The sequence below is a fragment of the Uranotaenia lowii genome, chromosome 2 (genome assembly GCF_029784155.1).
Source record: "Uranotaenia lowii strain MFRU-FL chromosome 2, ASM2978415v1, whole genome shotgun sequence".
In the NCBI taxonomy this organism is placed as follows: domain Eukaryota; kingdom Metazoa; phylum Arthropoda; class Insecta; order Diptera; family Culicidae; genus Uranotaenia; species Uranotaenia lowii.
This window is the reverse complement of record NC_073692.1, coordinates 32,379,640-32,398,335: the sequence shown is the minus strand read 5'-3', so window position 1 is coordinate 32,398,335 and position 18,696 is coordinate 32,379,640. Positions and strand designations below refer to the sequence as shown.

The 18,696-nt window shown below is 35.6% G+C and overlaps 2 protein-coding genes across 2 annotated transcripts in view; one reads left to right on the top strand and one right to left on the bottom strand.

The window, feature by feature from the left end:
• LOC129745090 (uncharacterized) overlaps nt 1–18,696 on the bottom strand; it is a 167,398-nt gene that overhangs the window by 91,064 nt on the left and 57,638 nt on the right. The window lies entirely within an intron of this gene.
• Nucleotides 9,689–18,511, top strand: LOC129745083 (procathepsin L-like). Its single transcript, XM_055737919.1, has 3 exons — nt 9,689–10,052; nt 10,303–10,455; nt 17,807–18,511. Exons 1-3 carry the CDS (start codon nt 9,843–9,845, stop codon nt 18,356–18,358), a joined length of 915 nt encoding a protein of 304 aa, XP_055593894.1. The 5' UTR covers nt 9,689–9,842; the 3' UTR covers nt 18,359–18,511.

Here is an 18,696-nt window from a genome sequence, read left to right as displayed (position 1 = left end):
TTATACTTACTAAGTAAGGCAACCGAATAACGGAAGCTTATCACGGAATAGCTTTAACTTGGAACGAGGCTGGGTGAGAACTTTATCGGTTTGATGCAAGTTCAAGTTCAATAATAACTTTGACAGGATTTGTGTGTCGAAATATTTTGTTTATTTGTCTTTCTCAATAACCTAGAGCATTGCTTAAGTGAACTTTAAAAGCCGAAAAAAGCTTGACCCCGACTGTTGGTTCAGGGATTCGTTCGTTTGTTTGATTATTAAAATCTATTATATAGATTCTTTGATCGAGACAAGATGAAGTTATACCTGATTTCAGGGTTCAGAAGTTTAACCCCGCTTCCCCATGGAGATTTTTTCCCGGTACAATTTTCAGATCACTTCTTAATTATAAACTTCACTAACTTCTTTATTATAAAAGATTTAAAAAAATAAATGGAAAGGTTTTCTACATTTTTAAGGTATCATTCAGCTTTTTTAATCTTTTCCGAGTTCTGACTGTTTTAACAAAAGTAATTTTTCAGGATTTAAAAAAAACTGTGGGGAAACGTGGGACACCAAATCCAAAATGACTACATAACGTGCAAAGTTTATGAGTTGACCCAAAACTGAAATTTTATAACTCAATTAATTATTTTGAAGCAATTTCAGATGAGGAAATAAAAAAAGAGAGTTGGGTATGATCGAAAAGTTCCAAATTCCTGTCTAGCGAACGTTTCGACAAAGTTCCCTATATGAGATTTATGTTCATCTCTATAGCATTGGAAAAATGGACTAAATATTTTTCACAACTCTTCATTTGGCATAAGAAAACTTTGCAGATAGGAAGAATCTATTTCAAGTTCTGAATGTGTATAATAACACAAAAATATAGGTGGCCCAAGATACCCTACAAAATGTAGCCCACGATTCCTCAGAAAGCTATGATTTGCAAATGGGTTGCGTTTGTGTGACTTATTGATGTTTCATCAAAAAAAAATTTATACGTGAAATATCCTGATAAAACTAAGATCATAAGCGTATGAGCATATTTTTGTTATGTTCTTTAGATCTTCCACGGATGCAATTCACGGGTGCATGCTTTATTATGTAAGTGCATTTATCTAGGCTAATTAAACAAAAGAAGCATATGATACGCACATAAGTCAACAACAGACAAAAAAACATGCTTACGCAAAGCGACGACGATGACAGTTGATTGCGATTTTTATCTCAACACACAGCTGAGATATGTAAGCGTCAGATAACACTTCCATCGAGGTGGTAGAGATTTATCGCGGTTTAACGTAGTTTTTGCAAAAATCAGTAGAATATCGCAGTGAGTGACTAGTGTGTGTGAAGTTTTTCCCCAAAAATCCGCCTTCGAAGCAACGAACGACTGCGCAACAACGTCAACAGCATGCAGCCAGATTGGTTTGTCATCTCACAACTAGAGGGCCAACTTGGATAGTTGAAGCTTCCGGGTATTCTCACGATCGACAGCGACGCCCCGACGATACCACGAACGACGAGCGATCGCGAAGCGAGAGCATCGACCGAAACTCGCGGTTCAAGGCCGGTCAAATGCGTTTTCCTGGTGCTGGCTCACTTTGCTAAAAACCACCGCAGTGTACACACAAGCAAATAGAAAATTTAAAAGTGCAAATAACAGCCAGACACCAGGTAAGCCAACCGCCGCTCATCCGCCATTTTGCTCTCACCAAAAAGGACGCGCGCTAACGTCAGTATTTCTTAATACAGGACCCCTTTGTTTGGGACACAGTATAGAGTGGACGGAATCCCATTCTTCCACCAATAGCGACGGGAATAACCGCCACGACCACGGTTAACCCACGATCGGAAGTACCGGTCGATAGTACATCCCCGAACCCCACGATTGACCCAAGACAGTGGACCACCCGTGACTTGAAAGGCCACTGTCTAACTAAACCAAGCCGGATCGACGCTGTATTGGAGGAAAAGGGTCCGCCATCGTCATCGGTTAGTCCACTCGCTGACGCGTCTACGTCAGCCTTACCGACACCTCTTACCAGGATCGGCAGCATCCACAAAGGGCTTGGCCCTCCAGGTATCGTGCCCTTTTTTGTAAAAATCCGTGCAGTGCATACAATAAATAAAAACAATATTGTCGAGAAGTGCAATTTTGGGGTTTTTTCTGAGTGCATTCTGGAAGCTCCCTGCGATTTTGATTGTAAGCGTGCCGCCCTGAGGCCTAGAAAAGGAATCTCTTACACGCCGGTGGGAGTGGTAGGTTACATACTTACAGATATTAAGAGTGGCCCACGTTACTCCGTTCTCCCCGAAATGTTGAAAAACGAATGTAAATTAAGATCTTTAGAAATTTTGAAATTGATTACTTTTGAGCAAAATTGATCAAAGTGTCTGGATAATTAATAAACCTACATGGAAACTTAATGCTGACTTTGAATCAATCTGTTATCCTCTATTAAATCAAGGATTCCTATCTTACCTAGATATTCTTATTTCATAGATAGAATGCATAATACCATGTAAATTTTCCAATTTTTCAAAACATAAATAAATGAGAATACAACTTTTTATGACATCATTCAAGAGAGTTTTTAAGTATTTCATATGAAAAATTATAGCTCATTTAAAAACTTTGTTAAAGATTCCGAAACTATTTGACATATTCTTAAAAAATATCAAAGATCCAATTAAGTTTTGTTGTCATTTGTATCGGATTGTTCTCGTCAAGTCTTGTAAAAAAGTCAGGTAACAATAGGGATTGATATATCGGATTATTCATCCGTCATATTGGCAACCACTCCCTAACGATTTCATATCTGTTCAACTGGCAACAATTCCAGTGAACACTACGAATTCTTCCATCGTCAACTCTAAAACAATGTTCTCTCTCACTTGCGACTCTCTGTTATTGTTTGTTTACATTTGCCACGCGGTTCGTCAGTCTAACTTAATCGCTGCGGTTCGGTCGTAGCGAGTGAGTTTTAATAAATTGAAATATTTATGAAATTTTGCCAATGTTCCCGTTTTTGACAGATTTGACAAAAATTTACAAGAAAAACTTCAAAAACTTTTTTCACAGAAGTCAAAATTACTCGCGATCTTTGGGAAAGTTGATCATTGAGTTCAAAATGAATATTTTCATATTTTCTTTGAATAATCAAGAGTTTTGCAAAAAGTTTACAAATCTATTCCTAATGAATTTTGATTAATGTTTAAAGACTTCTCGGAAATAGCATTGGTTATGATTTATTTTGTGTTTTGAGTTTATATGACGAGTATTGAGGAGTAAGAAAATGGTTTTAAAATTCAATTGACTAATTTTTTTAAAAGTGGATTTGATTGAAATGAAAGTGATTAAATCACGATTTAAATCACTAGAGTTTTGTAAGTGATTTAAATCAAAGTTTCTCAGTTAAATAAAATACCTGAAATTTAGTGAATATTGAATGGTTTCTGAATTTATTCTATTAGTTTGATTTTTCTGAACCAAGAGTAGAAGAAGTCTATAAAAAAGTGTTAGGTTAATTTCTATAATACATTCATTCAGTAAAAGAATTGTTCATTAATTACTGAAATTTACTATTTTAATTTAAATTTTTTTAAAAAAATTGTATTCAATCTGTTTAATTAGACGGGGACAGTGGAAAACATTTAACAAAATTTTCTTAAACAATCATCAATCGTTTCTAATAGTTGAATACAAAGGATTTTGTTTGAAAAGCATTGGTCTTTGATGAATGTTATAAATCATGAATCATGAATGTTATACTTATACAGCATTCATAAAGCTAAGGTTAACAACTAAACTTTATCACATGATGGAAGAACCTTCGTATGTAAAAATATTTTCCTCAAATGCAATTTATAGAACAAATCCTATTTAAATTTTGAAAAAATCTGATTTTAATAAAACAATAAAATCTGATTTTTTTTTTGCAAAAAATATTGATTTTTATTCACCCTGATTTTTTTGCATTTTTAGTATTTCAATTATTTTAAGATTATTTTGAATTTCGCAACCGAAAACTTAAAGCACAGCAAACAGACGGGACACTCCATTTTCATTGTTCGCAAAACGTAAAACGAGAGCCAGAGTGATAGGCAATGTCGCCACCAGATAGCACTACTTTAACAGTTTTCGAAAATCAAATTTGTAATCAGAGTAGCTGTTTGCTTTGTTTATCATTCCGTGACAACCAGAAACTCGATCGAAAATAAAACTGCATTTGTTGAAACGTGAGTTGATTAATCTTTTATGTTTTTCAAAAAGCTATTTATAGTTTTACAGTTTATGTTTCAGGAGTAATCTGTATGAATAGCCGATAATCACCTGGTGTTGTTCTGATTTCCTTATGTGATCCATAAGAAAATGTTTCCCAAAAAGAAGTGATCATCCACGGAATGCCAAACCATGTTGGAAATATTTCAAAAACATCTGAATACATCTTTTCAACATTTAATTTAAAAAAAAAATAAACCCCGAAACAGGTTCTTAGGATGGCTCCAGAAAAGCTACATTGTGTATTTTCCTGTTCAAACAGCTAACGTACATAATGTTTTTTAAGAATAGAAGTTGAATTGACAAGAGAAAAAACCCTGCAGCAAAAAGGGATCACAATCACAGCTCGTAAAATATGGAAAAGTATCGATTTTAAAAAGTTTAACACCTGGTATTCGATGTTACTGGAAACAGATGACAGAAGTAATGAGAATAAAAAAATTTTCACACATGTAATCTTTGATATTTTGGCAAAAACTTATTGGTTATTGCTAAACGTATCGAAAATTTCGCTTTTTGAAAATAATTTTTTGATTTCCTTATAGGTAAAACGCCTTCAAGTAGGCAACGAAACTCAATTTTCCGGCTGATATCGCGGCAAATATGGCGGCAGATGGTTTTTTCGAATCAAATATTGGTAGGTACACTTATTAAATTTGTACAAGAACGAAATTCTTTATAATCATACATTTTTATTTGCGATAAGAATGCATGATTATCAAGAAGTAAAAAAATAAAAAAAAACGACATTTCGTTTTGGTATTCGACTTTCTCACAAGTTAAAGGCTGAAACACAATACAGCGTCGATCGTCGCGTCGCGTCAGCTGTCAACGCCGTCGTTGAGTACTAAAACGCTGACGCGACGCACCCTACGATTTTTGCAATACAATACAGCGTCAGGTGACATAGAAACCAAAAGTTTGTTTTGGTTTGCTTCTTCTGTTCGCGATGTCAAAGTTTTGCAAGTGGAATTCAAGATTGTTAGTTGTGGTTATTTAAAAAATCATAAGGTAGAGCAGGCATGCGGTTGATCGTCTTCCAGAGCAGTGGAACATAATAACAACCAGTACCATAGGCGGCACCAGCAACGCCTGCGGAAAATACATCTTCCAGAGTAGGAGTCTTCAATAGATGAAACAATGAAATACTCGATGGTCTACTTCCAATTCAATTCTTCTGCCGGTAGTGGATCGACAGCTCAGGCCAGTACCAACAGTACCAATTTGACAGTGTAATTAGTGAGTAATTGTTAATTATATAATAAAATAAAAATTATTGTGCGTTATTTTCAAGTTTATTATTCTTCCAAACCGACTTTATTTCACTTGTGTCTATTTTGTAAAACAAACGCAACCTCGAAAATAGCATGAGAAACGGTCGAAATGATGACAGAAAGATACGTAAATAAAATGTTTAACAATACAGCAACAAATTGAAATAAAATGATATAAAATCATATTTATTTAGTTTAAAAAACAAAAACTGTAAGTTAAAACTAGTATTACTAATCGATGATTTCCTCAGAGGCGTTAAAAAAGCTGATTTGTGGAATAATAATTTTTGATGGCATAATTGAATAATTTGAAAGGAGAAAATGGAATTTATTTCTAGTGTGGGTTCTATTTGTTTAAAACTTCGATAAAAACACTTAAAACGGAAAATTAAATATGCAGCTGACGCGAGAGTATTTTGATTATTTTCAAAAAACAGAGCGTCGACGTTGTAGAACGCTGCTGTTTAGAACAAGTTTTGCATTTTAGTACAAGGCCTTCACTCACGCGACGCATCATTGTGGTGGCTCAAACGGAAAACTATATCCTCAAAATGAAATGTCAACGCGACGCTGACGCGACGCGACGCACGACGGGCTATTGTGCTCCCACCTTTAACTTAACAGCATTTAAAATTTGAGCGTAAAACAGCGTAGTCTTGCGCGCATTCTGCCCTAATTTTGATATGATTGTTTTTGGTTAAAATTTTAAGGGCAATTTAAGAAATTTACAAAAAATCTAGTCATGCGAAAGTGCATACGATTGGAAACGAAGCTGCAGTTTCATCAGACTGTGAGGGCTCGTTTACCTTAAAACCATATCAGCACCAACATGTGAAAAGGGTATAAAAGACAAAGTAAACAAAACCCGTTTTCAAACGATATTTTCAGTATGCTGTTGGAATTGCAATTCGCAACACCATTTTAAACGACTTAAGTTATCATTTCTGATACGATTTCATGTTTGCTGTGTGCTGAATTTTGGGTGTATGATCATTAGACCGCTGCACAGTGGGGCAGACCTGACCAATCGATGGCCAAAACCTCATAACTTTTTCAAATCAAATCCTACTGCTTTGAAGTCTTCTGAAAAGTTGTTCATCTGATTAAAATCTTCAATTTGATGTATATTTTTATCTAGATGTTGTGAAATTTGATCTAGATAACTTTGTATGGCTAATATCCTTATTAACTTGGAAGCTACTCAGCTGATCGTCGTGAAAATTTTCATGTAAGGGTTTTTAGGACCGTTAAAAAGTTAAATGACGTTTTGAGATCCCTCGCGACAGTGTGCACTTGAATAGTTTTTTTGTAGTTTTGAATTATGTTATTAGAAAACTAATTTTTGTGAAAAATTTGTAAAATTTATATTTTATTCCTTTTCAATTTAAATAAAGTTTTCTGAGGTTGGCTGAAATTCAGTAAGCCGGAACGTAAAAAACAGCAGTTATATTTATCGTCGTAAATCACCAAAAAATATCAATCAAAGAAAACTACAAGAAAGTGCGGTGATCAAAACAAAACAAAAAAAAAACCGAAATAGTATTATCAAAATAACTAAGAGGAAATAAGTTTTAAAAAAAAATTGATTGAGCTGAATTACAAATTCGATTGAGTTCAAGTTTTTCTAGCAAAAACCATTATCAAAAAAAGCAATCTCAAAAGTAAGAAAATTGTGCAAAAACATGTTTCACTAAAACGTGAATAACTTTTGAATAGGCAAAAAGTGGCAACTACTTTTTGTTTTGTTGGATAGCTGAGACTTCCATTAAAATGTTTGAGCAAAAATGAGAGAGGGGTAATGTGGGGTAACATGTTTTCTAGATGTCCGGATATAATAAAAAGACGTAATTTTTTAACGTTATACTTTAATGCTCGTAAAAAAATTACGTTTCTTTTTCAATTCTTCAACCCTAAATAAATAAATTTCATATTATTCAGATCACATCCATGCTATTTTTTTATTTCTTCAAGAAATAAAATTTTAGTGGATTATCGAAATTTTTTTTTTGTTTTTGCGATAAAATGCAACTGCATCAAACCCCATCTTCACCTACGTAGAAAATTGTATGAAACAACGAATTTAAAGATTTGTTTGACAGAGTTGTGATCGGTGTAATGTCCAGTTTCTGAAAAGCATAAATTTATGATGAATTTTTCAAAATTACAAAAAGGGGTTTTGGCCATGCTTTCATAGGTCCTGCCCCACTGTGCGCTGAAAGCTTTGTATAAAAAATTCAATTTCTCAACTTTTTACACTACCCATAACTTTTTTGCTGCCAGAAAAGGCAATTAAAAATTTTGTAAGCGATCCATTCAGTCCTGAATTAGCGCAACTAGTTTTAATTTTGAATGGAAATTTGTATTGGAAAACCAAATTTTTCATTTACAAATCGCCAGAGATGTGCTTCAAGTTCAAAAAAATATAATTTTTGGTGAAAAATATTTCTTGATTCTTGCAGAATAATTCATGTGTACAAAGGACAAACCTAAGTTGTACCCCAGAGAAAATATTCGATGTTATGCAATTTTTTTTTCAAAACATATATTTTTAAGTTAAGCGTTTTTGACTGTTTATTTAAAAGCTGTGTAATCGTAGGATGAGAATAAAAAATCTCAAAAATCTGCTTTGCAAAGCTAGGCAATTTATTTATTTTTATAACCTTTGCGAGAACATTTAAATAAATTATTAAAAGCCCTAGCAAGCAAAGTATGCCCTTTTTAATTACCGTTCAATGGATACTGATTTTTATTTTGAAATGGTTATAAATTTTTTCTCGAAATGCTTAGCTGCTTGTCATGTTAGCAAGTAATAAAGCTCAAGAATAGTCAAAACTAAAAATAAAAGACCAACATAATTTCAAGCTTATTTGAATTCCATACAAATTTCTATACAAATTTGAAACGCGTTGCGCTAACTCAAGAATCAACCATATCATCTCAATTTTTACACTGTTGCTTGGTGACCAAAAGGCATCGAAAAAACATATGGGAGCGAAAAGTCAATTTTTTGCAGCGGTTTAATGATAAACATTGAATACTGTGTAAAACTATTCTTGTTTCACGGGGCTATGATTTTGTATAACAACTGAAATAACGTTATCAGGGTTTGAAAACTGATCGGAAACAGCTTATGACTATTATATAATGATATCGAACTACAAGTTTTGGAACTTTTTGAGTTCATTTATTCTTCATATCAGCGCGTATAGTGTTTATCGGGAATTACTTCACTTAGCCCTATGTTATTGTTACCCATTAGTGTATTAATTTTTTTTAAATGAAAATTAAAAATATTGATTCGGTAAAATAATATCATTTTAATTCGAATAACTTATCTGAACAGGTTTGAAGCCAGTATTTGCAGTCATATAAATCTATGGCCCATCAAATTTGAATTTTTTTTATATTTCACGGTTTTCATATATTGATTTTTTTGACTCACCGAAAAAAGTCGATGAGTGAAAATCATATCAAAAACACCGAAGATAAACTTGTAGTCAATTTTCGAAAAAAAAGGGTTTTTTCTAACTATGTCTTTATTTGTATCAATTCATCATTACATTTATGTAACATTATTTCATTAAATTAGGTGTTCAGCTCAATAATGAACTGTTCAGAGCCCTAAAGTTGATTAATTGTTCGGGAAACCAAAGAAGTACCCAGTTGAAATTTCCAAATCCGTTGAAATAAAATCAATTTTCCAAAAATATTTTTTTTTTAATTATTATTTTGATATTTTTCTGCACTTATTGTCCATAATCTCTTATACACAAAATTGAAATAATGAGTTTTTAAATTGAGATTGAAATCATACCCAATTGTTCGAATGGATCAGTTAAACTCAAGATGAAAATATGCATGTTTTGTACAGATTCACGGAATTTCAAATCCTAACTGAACTTTATGAGGGTGTTAAGGAATGTTTTGTTTACATTTGACCGTTCAGAGTGTATGGAAAAAAAAACCGTAGGCTTGTGATCCACCTCAAACCAGCGCTCATATTATATCGGTCACCGCAAATCGCAAGCAAACGCCATCAAAACAATTACAAAACATGATTACCAAGCAATTTTGAACTTATGAAGTTTGCCGTCTCCTTCTCTAGCCATTCATCGCTCGGCTTGGCTCATTCAGTCCCCATCGAAAACCCAATCAACGAGCAACACAAGCCCAAATTTAAACATTACGGCCAAACTACGTGAGTTGACAGTTCGGATCTAAAGTTGGCCCTTTTTATTAGATCGTGGAACCCTCTTGCGTTTTTTTTCCTTCCTTGGTTGTCTGAATGTGATTGGACGAAGATGTTGTTGGCGCCGAAAATTATGAACCTCAAAGTGACAAACTGGAACCGAACTTTGATGTGGTCGTTGCTGGTTGCGCTGATTTGCGGACAATGGCTGAACATTCGGCCGGAAATTGCCACAGCTCAGATCATCGTGGAAGATGTCGATGTTCCGGCGACCATTCTGGAGCTGGATTTGGACAACATAACATCTTTCGACAACTACTTGGTATGTCTAGGATTCGAGGGAACAAGAGGGAAAGTTTTTGGTAGGAGAATGGATGAAGAATGGGGGACAAATTTTTCATTTTTATTTTTTTGCCTTTCCAAAAAATTTGTTGATGGATTTAGAAGTTTTCCCATTAGCGTTAGCGAGTAGGTATATGATGCGTGTGGTGTTTCAGGGAAAGGGGGGTTGTGTTTTGTATTTATACTTACATGGTTCCCACTTTTATTTTTTCTTCTACCCAAATTCGCAGGACGTGTTCAACAAGCGATATCTAGCTAAATATAGAATCGAGCGTAGGAAGCACGCTTTCGAGAAGAACCTGGCGGAGATTATGCGGCACAACCAGGAATTCAAGGAAGGCAACAGTCTGTTCCAGATGGGTGTGAATAATTTGGCTGATTTGGTAAGTCGGATTTTTATGTTTCGGTTGCATTGGCCATGAACAATTGCTGAGCTGTTTGTTTCTAGGAAATCGACAGTAGGAAGATATTTTGACCATGTTTGGTACTAATGCTGAAATATTTAAAAAAAAATGACCTTTTAGATTTTTCAAGTTTTTAAAATTGTTTTATAATTTAAATAATGATTTATTTTCAATAAAAAACTTTAATAATGATCCAAAGGTAACAGTATTCTTAAAATCGAACTTTTTAAAATTACAAATTTTAAAAGCATAGTTTGTTATTAAACAAAGAAACGAGTTAAGAAAAACCAAAAATATTTTTGAGCATACCCCGCTGAACTCCAAACACGCCTTTGAACGGGGTATGCTGACATTGAGCTAGGTTCTGGTTCAAGAACCGAGTTAAATTGTTTTTTGTTTAGAATCTGGTGGTTTTTTTAAAATAAAATTATCAAAAATTGACCAATTGAATAAACAATAATATCTAGTTAAAAAAAAGTTCATTTAAGAAGAGTGATACAGGGCGAAGGATGCCCCTTTTCCCTCAATTTGATCTCGTTGAACTAAATTTGAGGCATTTAAAAATATCAAAATCAGAGACCAAATTTAACTTTTTAACCCGTTTTCTATTTTAATTTACTTCAACATTCTTTCATGCAACTGCAATCTGCTAATCTATAATTTTCCATGCGAGAACATGACATTGAAAGGTGATTTTTGTATTTTTAATAACTATCAGGAAATTAAAAAAAATATTATTTATGATTTCAATAAGGAATCTCTCGTTATAAATGTCATTTTAAAAATTAAAAAAAAACTGTTTTATGTTGAATAGAAGAAAAGTTTAAGAAATTTTCCAACTATCTATCTTCCGTGAGCTTCTTCATATCAGTGCAAGGTTAAAACAAAGAAATTTTAATGATTTTTTTTTAGCAATTATATTTACGTTCGAAAAACACATATTTGAGATAAGTTTTTGATAATAGAATTGCTATAAACGTAAAACTGATTTTGAAACTCTGATGTTCCTAATTTTTTATATTTTCCAGAAAGGTGATTCGAAAAAAACGTGTTTGATCACAAACATGCTTCGGAATTAAGATTGCAGATCAGCTTTGAAATGCAAAAAACTGACTTTATGACCAAGAAAGCTGAGTTCAGAGACTTTACGTTGGAAACACGTTTCATTTTTTCAAATGTTTTTAAGATCAAGACAACATGAAATTAAAAAAAAAAAGTGGCGTAGAAATCATATTTTTCAATGAATAAACCACCAAAATTGTTTTAGTCTCACCAGATAAATTTTTAATAAGGTTGACGTAATTTGGGACATTTTGGCATTTTTAGATTTTTAAATTACGAATCACTGAATTTTTGAAGAATTTTCAAAGCTACCTATTTTTGTCAATTTTCAATTTATCAGATTTTCTAACACTTAAATTAAACTTAGCACTGGATTTTGAGTGTATGAACGCAAAATTTCCGCAATAAATTTATATTCACCAGAAAGGCAATTTTATACCGGTTCTAGTGGTGTATTTACTAGACGCTGTTATATTTTTCAAAAATATTGACACTCAAGAGCGGATTAAGGTTAATTGATTAATTTTCTCGATGACTGCAAGTAATTTTGACTTCGGAGAACAAATTTCAGTACTTTTCGGTTTGATTTTTTGAACTATTCTCGGGAAGTACAGGAACTTGACCATATTTTTGAAAACAAAACGTTTTTCAGTCTCCTATATATTTGTAAAATTAATAAAAAATTTAACATCAATCATTGAAAACGCCTTTATGTGATGTCAGAAAAAGTTCGACCATTTTCAATTGATTTCTCTAAACACTCTCATTTTTTTTTCAATTGCCCGGTTTTATCCGAGCTGGTCTGAATATTTAGTATAAAATTTAAGAACGATCAGGCCCGGCCCGGCTCTCCAAATTTTATTGAAAATTGTTCGGATTTTCTCCGGATTTCTTCACATCATTTGAAAAAACTAAAAATGTTTCTTGTGACCAAAAATGAAAATTTTTGAGCAAGTTTTGTCGAAATAAAAATTAACGATTTTATAGAAGCCTAAAATACAATTTAAAATCAGCTGATGTGTTTGGCTTTAAAAAAAATATTTCAGTTGTTGATAGGACAAAGTCGATTTGGGGTCATTTTTTAGTTCCTCAAACCCTGGGGTTTAAAAAGCTCCGTTTTGATTCATAACTCATCCAAAATTTTTTGCATGATTTTCAATTGACGTTCGAATGAGTAAATTTGAACTTTTAGGTTTGTTTGGGAAAATTAAATATATTGTACTGAAAAATCAACATCAGTTTTGTTTCTTCTGTGGAACCGACCCTTACAAAAGAAGAATATCATATTAGTTCGGGCCTAATTGGTTCAATTGTTTTTAGCCTGCAAAGAAAACATAGGGATGATGCGATAAATTCAGCTGAAATAGAACGAATCTTTTGAATATTAACGCTAGCTTCTAAAAGGAAAATTTCATGAAAATCCCGGGAAAAAATCCTTTTTTTCCACATCTAAATTTTTATATTAAACATTGCAATACAACACAATATATATTCTATATTTTTCAATTTATCTTTTTTTTCTGTCGTGTAACTTGTCCTAAATGCCACCTTCCAGCCAGACAATTTCTCATATTTCTGGATACGAACTGTACCAAAACAAGATACAAATAAATGACAAACTATTTTAATGTTAGACCTATTGATTTTAAATATTTGAACAAATTACAACAAACCTATATCAACAGGGTAGTTAAATAATTGTTGAAAAATGCAGGTTTTAGAGGTGGAATACAGGTAATCTTATTTGCATTCTTCGTCTATTCGTGAAAATTCTTCGCTATTCAGTACTATTCACCCTTGGATTTCCTGACCGGGAAAGCAATGCCTTCTCAATGAGTAAAATGATACTTCTCCCAGAATACCTGGCAACGCGATTGTGCTACCACGATCCTAATATGAGTAGTCTCGCTTTACCGTGTGATGATGTAAGTATGTACTGTGTTTACAATTATCACCTGTCATCAGCAAATATTGATCCATTGTTCTTCAATTTCGAATTGATCACAAAAAGCGTAGAAAACCAAAACAAACCGTGTTTTGGTTCTGCACGGCGTTGCAAAAATCGTCCGCAAAACGTAAACGCAAAGAGGATTCGAAACCGAACCGGTGAGTTGTTGCCAATTCAACCAAAATTTTCACAGATAATGATATCCCTAATGACTTTCAGTATTTGAATAGCAATGATTTTGTAAATTTTGGATTTCGAATCTTTGCTTACTGACTTAAAACATGGTGGATATCTATTGCAGTTCTCCAAATTTCATTCTGGGTTGAATGAAAAAAATAGTCGATTCAGGTCAAAATGATTCACGCAACTACCAAACTACCAAATTCTAAAATTTTTTTTAACTGTTTTGCCTTTGGCCACTCTAAAGATATCGCATCCACAATGTACAATTCAGTTCATATGGACAAGTGGTTATCATTTTTTTTTCACTCACCGCCCCTGGTCGTAATGTTTAGAGCTCATTGCGAACAAATTTTAAATAAAAAATACATCAAAAATTTCTAGTTCTGAGCTCTTTCAACGCCCCCTTGTAGATCCTCAACGCCCCCAGGGGCGGTAGGGACCACTTTGAAAATTACTTATATAGACCATAACTTGAAACGAAGATTATCCGCCGCCGACCGTGGCCTAGAGGATAGCGTTCAAGTCTTCGAAGCCAGAGGTCTTTAGATCGAGTCTCAGTCACGGCATACATAGAAATTGTTGAAACTCACTCGCGACGACCCGACGATGTTTACTCCGCGGCGATTAAAATGTATGCTGACGAACCGCAATTGTAAACAATAACAGAGAGGCGCAAGTGAGAGAGAACGTCAATTCGCTATTGTTTGTGAGAATCGACGAAGAGTGAATTTGTAGTGATAACTGGAATAGATGCCAGGTGAACTGTCAGGAATTCATAAAAGAAGTGTTGCCACTATAACGGATTGATAATCTGACATATCCATCACTACTGTAACCCTACTTGATTATATGATTTGACGAGGATAAAGATAATTGTTATCAGTTTCCGATACAAAATAGTACTTCTTCTTTTTTATATCACAACAGGTTATGGGCCCAGTGGATAACTGGCTGTAGCTCTGTATTTTTTATCTCACTGATATTTTTGGATCGCAATGTCGAACCCGAAGTTCGCAGTAGGTGGAGCTGGTGGTCAACCAGCTGTTGGTGGTCAACCAACCTTCGGAGGCCAGCACCTATCTCAGGCCAAGGCTGGTATGGCGCTACTGCACACGGCAGCCGGGTTCTCCAAGGAACTGCTGTTCGACGGTAGAGCAGAGATTTTCAGAGGTGGACTCGCTGCCGTTGGAAGATGCCGAGGAGGAAGCAGCCAGAGCTGTGAGGTTCCAGAGGCGGATGGAACAAGAGGCAGCTGCGATGGACGAGCTAGTGATGGCCATAAATAACGATGTCCTGAACAAAATTGTTGGAGTCAATTTTGTCAAGGACGCTTTGGACATCCTATGCGACTCCTACCTGGTAAAGGGTACGAGCGCGATCATCGCAATGCGAGGGCGATTGAACAATCTCTCTATGAAGAGGTTCGACGCACTGTCGTCACTCTTTTATGAGTACGGCCTCATTACACGGTAGATGGACCGGATGGGAGCAAACCTGAGCAGAGGCGAGAAGGTCAACTAGTTGCTGCTAGCAATACCGCCAAGCTACAGCCACATATAACCAGTGTGCGCTGGCTGTTCTGCCGCCAGAAAAGCTCAACTCAAGGTCAATCGTCGACATCAAGCGGTTGTTCCTTGATTCTGAGCTCCTCCAAAACACCAACATTTCCTCAAACCAACATCGAGGTGAGCAAACGATAGCAAACCATGCTTTGCGGACTGCGCCGAAGAAAGGTGACAGTCGGTGCTTCGGGTGCGGCAAGAAGGGTCATTTCAAGTCGCGCTGTCCCAAACTGAAGGCGGCCAAGAAGAACGGTTCCAGGCGTGACAAAGACAGCGCTCACGCAATGTTGGCCCACGTGAAGCGCAAGCAGTCAGAAGAGGCGTGCGTCCGGGCGGTTAGCACTTTTGGTCCCCTAAGTGCAGCTAGAACGGTGCAGCGCGTCGTCACCATTCCTAGCGAGGCAGCTAGTGCAGGTCGCAAGCAGCTGGGAGCTACGGTCGCAGGCGGGTCAGCCCCGTATGCGAGCACAACTTCAAAGGTCGCACCTCCGCAGGCTAGCGGAATTCTCAAGTTGGCTCCTCCGCAGGTTGACGGTCAGAAAAAGGTTGTCACCAAGGCCTCTACGAAAGGCGAGAGGCGCGTTCGCTTCGAGGTGGATTCCGCAGCGACTCATCACATGGTCTGTGACGAGAGATTAGTGGAGGACATCTCGACGCTGGCCAAACCGATCGAACTGTCCACAGCCAAAACGGGTGAAACGATAAGGGCTAGTAAGATAAAATTGTATAATGTTCTTATTATTCCTGAACTAGAGAAAAATCTCCTTTCGGTTAGAAAGGATACCACTAAGGGAAAAGGGTTACTTTTTCTGATGATAAGGTCACAATTACAGACTTGGGGGAGGTCATTGCTCAAGGGACAGTAATTTGGTTTGTATTCCCTGGAGTTGGTTTCGGATATTCATAACTCAAAGGCTTTGCTTGGAAAGAACCGGTTAGGTTTTGATACTTTGCACAGAAGACTTGGACATTTAAGTAATGCTGGCGTAACCACACTTATGACAAATAAGATGGTAGAAGGAGTAGATTTTTGCATCGAGACTTCCAACAAAAACGAAGTTTGCGAAAGCTGTTTAGCTGGAAAACAGTCAAGCAAAAAATGCAAGAGTCTGCAAATACCAAGCTCAAGTAGGCCACTCGAATTGGTGCACTCTGACGTTTGCGGATACAAACCACGTTTGATGGTCATCGATATTTCGTGACATTCACGGATGACTACTCACATTTCACAGTAATCTACCAAATGAAACGCACGAGCGAGGTTTTTGAAAAGTTTAAGGAGTTTGAAGCGATGGCAACGGCGTATTTTAATCAAAAGTTGGCTAACAAAGTTGGTATAACAAAGTTTTTGACAAATATACCTAAAACAATGTTTACCGTGTTAAGTCAATAATTAACGTCTAATTGGTAAAATTTTTAAGGCTCGTTCACATTGGTCAATCTAAAGTAAATCCTAAATGTTGCCTGTTCGTCATTGTTTCGCTTTTGTAACCATCTGAAATGTTTTGGAGGGAAAATTTGTAACTCTGACAATGAGAAAATAAATTGTCCGTCTCAAGTTTTTCGCGATCAAGGTAAGATGTGCATTCTTAAACCATCTAGAAATTCAGCCCAAACAAAAAAAAATCTGTTAATATTGAAGTTATTTTTTCAAAATCAACATAATAATTTCTTCGTAAGAGTTCACAATAAAACTGCATATAAATTTAAACAAATATGAAATATACTTATTGATAAATGCACATGGCGCACTTCACCCTGCCTCGACATGTTTATTAAAAATAGTTCGAATAAAAGAAATAACTCAATTAGGAAATTTTTCATTGATTGATGAATTTCTAGAGGATGAATGATGAACAATGGCTGTGAAAACAAGTAATAGGTGATTGTTTCTGATTTTGAATGCCCAAAAAGTCTCAAAAATTTGATTTTTAGTCAAAAAAATTTTTTCGAGAGCACCTGATTTCAACGTTTTATGCTTTTTTAAGTCATATGCCATTAAAATTAAAATCAAGATATTCCGGATTTGTTTTGGTCCCCCCTGACGTGGTTTTTGAAATTCTTATTTCGATTTTTCACAGCTTTTGTTTTCGAGATAACGCTAGATTACGACTTTTTATGCATTTTTATGTTATTCAAAATTTCGATTTTTTCAACTTGCTTGGGTCCCCCCTTCAGTGATTTTGGAACAGTCCTACGAAAAATCTCGGTTTCTCTGAATTCTCCCCTTAGTCCTCCCTTTTTAGAGTGGTAGGGGTGGAGGCCTTCAAATTTCGTAGGAACAAATCCTGGCCTCAAAAACTCCTCCATTTTCACGATAAACTGTTTATTAGTTTCCACTTCCAGGAGGACGTACAGGCATATCAAGCCTTTTATTTAATAAATTTTCATATTATCCTATTATAGGCTATAAAAGGCTCTTAATAAAATTTATTGCTACTGGTTTTTATTGAACAAAAAGGGGATTTTATTAAAATTGTTGCTTCAATAAAATAAGCATAAACATTTCAGAAAATTAATGGTTTGACTAAAAATTGATTTGATTTCGAATATTAAATTTCACTTCAATCGCCAGGACAACGAGCTGTACAAGAAGCGCATGGTACGGATGCGGGATTCGAACCACCGGATGATCGACGTGGAGATGAACGACGAAATGGTGGGCGCCGCCGGAGGATCAGCATCGTCATCGCCGCAAGGAATGCCCGAAAGTTTGGACTGGCGCCAGCAGGGCTTCAAGACCGGATCCGTTAATCAGAAAACTTGCGGTTCTTGCTATGCGTTCAGTATTTCCTACGCCATCAGCGGCCAAATCATGCAACGCATCGGCCGAATGGAATTCGTTAGCCAGCAACAGTTGGTCGATTGTTCGGTCGAGACCGGAAATCAGGGCTGTGCCGGGGGCTCCTTGCGGTACGCTTTGAAGTATCTGGAGCAGAGTGGCGGAATTATGCGGGAGGTGGATTATCCTTACACTTCCTCGGTAGGTTTACTCTTACTAACTTTTATTTTGGGTGGGCGGCGAATGGGGGAAATTCGAGAAAATCATTTCAGCAGATTTTGCCAATCCAGCAGCAGCAACAGCAACAGAAGACGGAACGATATTTGCGGTAATAGAGGTAATTAAATTATTGGAAATTTAGGAGTCAATCGGTAAGGATTTGTACACGTGTTGCTGTTATTCAGCTGGTTAGTAGACTGAGTCAATTTGGAGTCATTTTTCAGGTTCTCAAACCCTGGGGTCCAAAAAACTGTATCCGACTAACAATTTTTGAAAGAAATAAACCGTAATAAACACTTTATTCACTTTCTCCAAAAATTGTGTTGTTTTTTTTTTGTTTCAACTAGCACAAAAATACCAACCTCATCAAATTGGAAATCATTCCATGCAAAGCGACAGCAAATCAAACCATTTTCGAGCGACTATTCACACTTTGTCGAACGATATCGCTACAGGTGTTTACT

Bases quoted from the DNA above. Each gene is read 5' to 3' on its own strand.
- LOC129745083 (XM_055737919.1), top strand. From the start codon at position 9,843: ATGTTGTTGGCGCCGAAAATTATGAACCTCAAAGTGACAAACTGGAAC. The intron at 10,053-10,302 runs GTATGTCTAGGA...CCAAATTCGCAG, and splicing joins CATCTTTCGACAACTACTTG to GACGTGTTCAACAAGCGATA. The intron at 10,456-17,806 runs GTAAGTCGGATT...TTCAATCGCCAG, and splicing joins TGAATAATTTGGCTGATTTG to GACAACGAGCTGTACAAGAA.